At 38.2% G+C, this 7,169-nt stretch overlaps 1 protein-coding gene across 3 annotated transcripts in view; it reads left to right on the top strand.

Annotated features, from left to right (window-relative positions):
• The first annotated feature begins 4,220 nt into the window (after positions 1–4,220).
• LOC107748028 (transcription factor p65-like) overlaps positions 4,221–7,169 on the top strand; it is a 16,994-nt gene continuing 14,045 nt past the window's right edge. For 2 of the 3 annotated variants that reach the window (XM_016562674.1, XM_016562673.1), the window contains exon 1: positions 4,223–4,571. In XM_016562674.1, coding sequence (XP_016418160.1) covers positions 4,565–4,571 — 7 coding nt within the window. In that variant the 5' untranslated portion in view covers positions 4,223–4,564. Of the gene's footprint in view, positions 4,572–7,169 lie in introns of all 3 variants that reach the window. The other variant, XM_016562676.1, reaches the window with a different exon arrangement.

Genomic DNA, 7,169 nt, shown 5'->3' with positions numbered 1-7,169 from the left:
AAACGTACAACGAAAAGAGCAATCCAGAATATCCCAAGTAGGATTGATTCGATTTTAAAAACCTGAAACAGTGTAACATGCAGACATCGAACTGCATCAAATCCAGCCAATCAGCTGATGGCTCCGCCCCCAAATCCGCCCTTCGCAAGACGGCACCCTGCGATGCCACCAAGAAGAAGAAAAGCAAGAAATCAAGCGAGGACGCCATGAGCAAGGTGTACACTAACCTGCTGAACAGCATCTTTGGACAGGTATCTCACACTCCGTCACTTCTGCTCGTGCTTGGAGATTCTTACTATGATCTTAAGCACCTTAAATCAGTCATCCATGCAAAAATCACAATTAGGCACAGGCTTTTTGTGCTCATCCTCTTTCAATCTGCTTGTCCTAATGGCAGTTCAATGTGATCACAATCTGACGAGCTCCAAAAAGTAAGAAAATGCCATGAAATGCCACCTGTGAAGTCATTTAATAGCTGTGAGTGACGAACGGACACAAATAAAAGTCATTATTGACTGATAATCTTCCCTTCATGATGGTCACTAAACGTCAGGTTTGACGTCAGTGATGTTGCTGACGTCAAACCTAGTGACGGATCTGCAGCTGCCATCTTTAAAAGTGTGAATGAGATTAATTGCATTTAAATGTTTATTTGTGACTGAAACGTCCCTTTGACAATCAGGCACAAGCACAGTGCATGGAATATTATACAGTAGAGTAAATGCATGTCATGCATAATGAACCAGAATTTACAGTTTGCATGTTCATTGCTGAGATTTTACACTGATATACATGAAACCGTGCACAGATGACAACAGTACATCTGCTGACCTGATGAAATCAAACACAGAGCGCTGAGTGTTTGTATCTTGTGGCGTTTGTGAGCGTGATATGTGTGTTACGTCTGTTAAACGCTCTTTAACCCCTCACATTCAGACTGTAATAATAGCACTCTTACTAATACCTCTTCATTTGCTCTAACGAGGTTTAACGATCACATCTCAGATCATCACATCCCATCCTATCACATATCAGATCATCACACCTCAGATCATCACATCTCATCCCATCTCATCCAGATCATCACATCACATCACATATCAGATCATCACATCATATCATAGATCATCACATCACATATCAGATCATCACATCAATCACATATCAGATGATCACATCACACCACACCTCAGATCATCACATCACAGATAATCAAATCTCAGATCATCACATATCAGATCATCTAATCACATCTCATCATAGATCATCACATCACATATTAGATAATCACATCACAGATCATCACATCACATATCAGATCATCAAATCACATCTCATCTCAGATCATCACATCACATATTAGATAATCCCATCCCATCACATATCAGATCATCACATCAATCACATATCAGATCATCACATCACACCACACCTCAGATCATCACATCACATATCAGATCATCAAATCACATCTCATCTCAGATCATCACATCACATTAGATAATCACATCCCATCCCATCACATATCAGATCATCACATCAATCACATATCAGATCATCACATCACACCAGACCTCAGATCATCACATCACAGATAATCAAATCTCAGATCATCCCATCACATCACATATTAGATAATCACATCACAGATCATCACATCACATATCAGATCATCAAATCACATCTCATCTCAGATCATCACATCCCATCACATATCAGATCATCACATCTCATCCCATCCAGATCATCACATCACATATCAGATCATCACATTACATCATAGATCATCACATCACATATCAAATCATCACATCTCATCTCAGATAATCACATCCCATCACATATCAGATCATCACATCTCATCCCATCCAGATCATCACATCACATATCAAATCATCAAATCACATCACATCTCAGATCATCACATCCCATCCTATCACACCTCAGATCATCACATCTCATCCCATCTCATCCAGATCATCACATCACATATCAGATCATCACATCATATCATAGATCATCACATCACATATCAGATCAGATCATCACATCCCACCACACCTCAGATCATCACATCACAGATAATCAAATCTCAGATCATCACATCACATCACATATCAGATCATCTAATCACATCTCATCATAGATAATCACATCACACCTCGGATCATCGCATCACATCACATATCAGATCATCACACCTCAGATCATCACATCACAGACAGGGCTGGACTGGGACAAAAAATCGGCCCAGGCATTTTTTGGTCCAGGCGGCCCACCACCACTTATATATATATATATTGTTGGATGACGGACCATCACCTTCAACTCAACTTGGCTAAGACAGAACTGCTTGTGGTTCCAACAAACCCATCACTTTATAAAAATTTCACCATCCAGTTAGGTTCATCAACCATAACTCCTTCAAAAACATTGAAAACAGCTGAGTAGAATTTTTTCAGGTTTCTTTGATGAATAGAAAGTTTATCTGAAATAGAAATCTTTTGTAACATTATGAATGTCTTTATCATCACTTTTGATCAATTTAAAGCACTAAATAAAAGTATTAATTTCTATAATTTCTTTCCCCCCCCAAAAATAAAATAAATAAATACTGACTCCAAGCTTTTGAATGGTAGAGTGTATAATGTTACAAAAGCTTTTTATTTCAGATAAATGCTGATCTTTGGATCTTTCTATTCATCAAAGAATCCTGAAAAAATGTACTCAACTGTTTTAAATATTGATAATAATAATAATAATAATAATAATAATAATAATCAGAAATGTTAAACGTGGGAGAAGCCGACGAGGAAGAAGTTGGAGTGAAGCGATCTTTATATCGGCGGAGCAAAATACTTCATCGCTCCGTCTATAGCGCATTGTGATTGGATGTTTACGCTGTCAATACAGGAGACAGTCCAATGGGCCACTGGCTGCTCGTGATCGTGTCTCCGTTCTCCTGCTGTTTCTGTGTGTTCAGTCGGAGATCTGATGGATTTTGATGATTTCTGTGAGTTGATGGGCCCCAGGATGATGATGGAGACGGCGCATATGCTGGGCCTCAAAGAGCTCAAATGCTCCTTCAGTAAGAAACTAGTTTCAGATAGAAAAAACAACTCCGTGTTACTTCAGTGTAATCAGCTGGCAGTGCCGTGGAAAGAGTCTGGAGGAATAAATCCTGCAGGATTACCGTGTCATGCTGACGTCCAGCAGAACATGATGAACACAAGCAGCAGCAGGGCCCCGGATCCGTGACTGACCCCTACAGGCCAAGAGCATTACTACAGCTCTGATCAATAGGGGATATATTCACACGTTATATAAACGAAAATGATGGTGTATAAAATTGATTTTAAAATAGAAAATTAGACGACAAGGAATTAACTTGACAGTCCAGTTGAAGCCCCTCATTAACCAAACATGCTCCACGGTACTGGTGTTTCAGGAGCTGTTCATCATAGTTATCTAGTTCAGAGAGTTATGTGTAAGTCTGAATAGTATGGAAGCACATTTCTGGCACATAAAGAAAAACAAATCATGCTTTAATAAGTCATAAAGCAACGGAGATGAAAAGTAAAAAAGAAAGAAAAAATAATATACCATAATTTAGAATTTTTGTCTCATAATTATGACTCATAATTTCAACTTTTTATCATATTTATGACATTTAAAGTCATAATTGTGACATTTCCACCACGTAAAAAACATATATAATTTATATATATATATTATTTTTTACGTGGTGGAAATGTGCTTACATACTATTCTATGGAAACCTTTGGCCAGGTATGATTCATAATTTTAAAGTGCACCTTTTGCTGCACAGATTTTTTTTTTTATTAAATTTGATTTATTTTGCTGCACAATGTATTTTTTTGCGCAATTAATTTTAAAAGTTTAAAATTAATTTGTTTCAAAATATATCTGCAAGTTTTAAATAAAACAAAGATTATTAACATTTTTATTTTTTTAATTTAAATTTTAATTAAAAAAAATATATATATATATATATATATATAGACATATTTTATTAAAAATATTTTTATTTTACTTTTTTATTTAATTTTTCAGTTAGGCATTAATAATAAACAGAGTTTGTGCGCCCTCTGTTGGTGAATTCTGATCATCTGAATAAACTACATTTTTTATTTTAGTTTTTAAACAGCTTGTGCATTATTATTCAGAAGTGTCAGCTTTTGTTCGGTCACACATACACGTGTTTTCCACTCTTCAGATCCGCTTGTATTGATTTATTGATTTATTGATTAATGTGCTCTGTGACTCTGACGCTCTGAGGAAGTATAGACCGAGCGCTGAGCTGTGTTTGAATGCTGTCCCGCTGTGAAGTGTTGTGTGAGCGTGAGTTCCGGCGGCTTCTTGTGTGTTTGTGTGTTGTGTCTTGATCGCGTCATCCGGGTATTTCCGCGCCCGTGCGCGCTCGCTCACAGTACGGGAGTCGCGCGGAAGGAAAGCGTCGTCGCAGTGTGTCGCGGGTTCTTCGCTACGGCCCGGAAACGTCAAAAAGCGACAGAGAGCGACCCGAGCTGCAGTGACGCGCGACATGGACGGTAAGTCGAGCGTTATAATGGCGCGTTTCTTCATCTGAGCGGCGCGAGCGGCTTGTTTCGGTGTCCGCGCGGAAGGGAAAGTCCCCGCCTGAAGTTTTGCTCTCGGTTTTGGCGAAAGAAACGGGCGTTCCGTTGCGCCTTCGGTCGATCGGGACGGTGTCCACCGAACGACGGGAATTAGACGCGCGAATGATCGCGACGCGTCAACGCGTGTCCACATGACTTTAGCTCTGACGCGCGTTGACGCTTTACGGCCTACAGGTGTGTGTGTGTGTGTGTGTGTGTGTGTGTGAGAGAGAGAGAGAGAGAGAGTGTGTGTGTGTGTGTGTGTGAGTGTGTGTGTGTGTGTGTGAGAGTGTGTGTGTGTAAGTGTGTGTGTGTGTGTAAGTGTGTGAGTGTGTGTGTGTGTGTGTGAGAGTGTGTGTGTGTAAGTGTGTGTGTGTGTGTAAGTGTGTGTGTGTGTGTAAGTGTGTGTGTGTGTGAGAAAGAGAGAGAGTGTGTGTGTCTGTAAGTGTGTGTTACTTATTTTAATCTTATTTTATCTCTTTTATTTGACCCCCCATAGATTAAAATAAGTAAAGAGGAGGCTGAAGACCTGTGAGGTTTACCTGCACAGCAGCCTCCGTCACATATGTGTTTCTGTAGATTCATTTATTATATATTTGAATATATTTTTGTATTATTATGTGTGCTTTTTATTTACTTATTTTAATCTACTTATGTATTTATTATTTACTTATTTTAATCTATTAATTTAATCTTATTTATTTTCACACTTTTTAGACAGTTTTTCTCTACGCTGTTCTGTGGAGCCCGGTCTGAACCCCTGGTTCAGGATCACTTGCTCAGTAACGTACAGTACATGAGTGTGTGTGTGTGTGTGTGTGCGCAGGTTTAGATATGTTTGTATCAGATGTGATTATGATAATGCTTTCACTTTCTCTTTCGGCTGATGTCATCAGTCATGCGCATCTTCAGCTCTCATTATCCACGTGAGTCTGGCGTCTCTATGAAGTGAAATGAAGAGATGTTAGGCAGAATGTGTGCACACACACGGGTCTGAGGTGTTCAGCAGACGGGTTAGTCAGAGCCAGGCTAGTCTAAGTAGGTCAGAGTGTGTTTGCCGTCTCCCGCCCCTTTCTGGATTTTCCTCTTTGTCCGTCTCTCTCTCTTGTGTTTAGTGTCAGACTCGTGAATCTTTATGAAAATGGGAAAGCTGCCTGTCGTTTCCTGACGGGATGTTTTCTATTAATTTTACAGGCATTTTCTTCAAGCCACAAAACACAACAAAATACAATGCGTAAGTCAAAAAGACAGGAAAAACACCTGGACTGCATATCATATCACGATTTATTCCAGGAAGATCACGGTTTGATCACGATTCTTTGTCATGTTGGTTTTATTTAGCAGGTTTTCTGAGCAGCACAGCCAAATAATGTCCCTATCTTAAAGCCTTCTAAGATAACAAAATATAAAATAAAAAAGATTGGACGAAGATAGAAACCTTTGTCATTATTTTATCTTTGTTATTATAAAATAAGCTTTATTTTTCAGTAGGTGTATTCAGCAGCAGCATTCAAGAAACTGAATGAACAAGTATAAAAATAAAACGCTATATGCATCAATTATACACTGATTCTTATTAACGCAACTGTATTAAAGTTCAAGAGCAGTGAGGGATTTTTCTTTGTGTGTTGTTGTTTTATTAACATTAAAGGGACAGTTCACGCAAACAAATTTAAATTCTGTCATCGTTTGCTCACTCTCAAGCCGTTTTAGACCTGAATGAGTTTCTTTCTTCTGTTGAATATACAAGTCTTCATTTGTGTTCAGCTCAAGAAAGAGATTAATGCAGGTTTGGGACAACATGAGTAAATAATGACAGGACTTTCATTGTTGGGGACATTTGAGACGCAGATCCACTCTCTGACAGCAGGGGGCGCTCATAGAGCAGCAGACACAGCGTTTCCATGGTTACCGCTGCAAACTTTAATATTCATTTAAAACTTTTCTGAAGACAGTCAGTTCCCCTCAGAAACGCATTCACATACACCCCTATATAGAAATTAGTTTTTTTTAGAAATACCATTTTTTTTAAATAAATAATAAACACTTAAATACTATTAAATATTAGTGCTTGCGTTATGTGTTTTATTTAAGTATAATCAAACCCTTAACACACAATGAACTAATTGATTTAATGAATTAACTGATTTATATAATTATTTAATTAATTGTTTTCATTAGAGCCGTCTATAAATACCAGCAGGCAAGAGTAGTGTTATCAGTCAGGAGAAGGAGGTGGATTTAATTCTATCGTAAACTCATTTTGTTATTGTTAAGGTATGATGTGATTCGTTGAAAGTACTGAATGTTTTTACAAATTTTTTTAAACTATATAGCTATCTGTGTTAAAGGGAAGCTATCTTTTGTTTAACCCACAACATCTGGCCCTGAATTCTGTATTTTTTTATAGTAACATTTTGTGGGTTTTCATGTCACATGATTAACTGGGCAACCAGAAGTGGTTCATGGGTTCACTTTGAGATCAACACCCCCTAGTGGTGAACCATCGGAGTTTCGAAACGTTTCGAAACA

The sequence above is a fragment of the Sinocyclocheilus rhinocerous genome, unplaced genomic scaffold (assembly GCF_001515625.1).
Source record: "Sinocyclocheilus rhinocerous isolate Xijiao unplaced genomic scaffold, SAMN03320098_v1.1 scaffold3243, whole genome shotgun sequence".
Lineage (NCBI taxonomy): Eukaryota > Metazoa > Chordata > Actinopteri > Cypriniformes > Cyprinidae > Sinocyclocheilus > Sinocyclocheilus rhinocerous.
The sequence above is the reverse complement of the archived record's forward strand: the minus strand, read 5'-3'. Positions and strand labels throughout refer to the sequence as shown.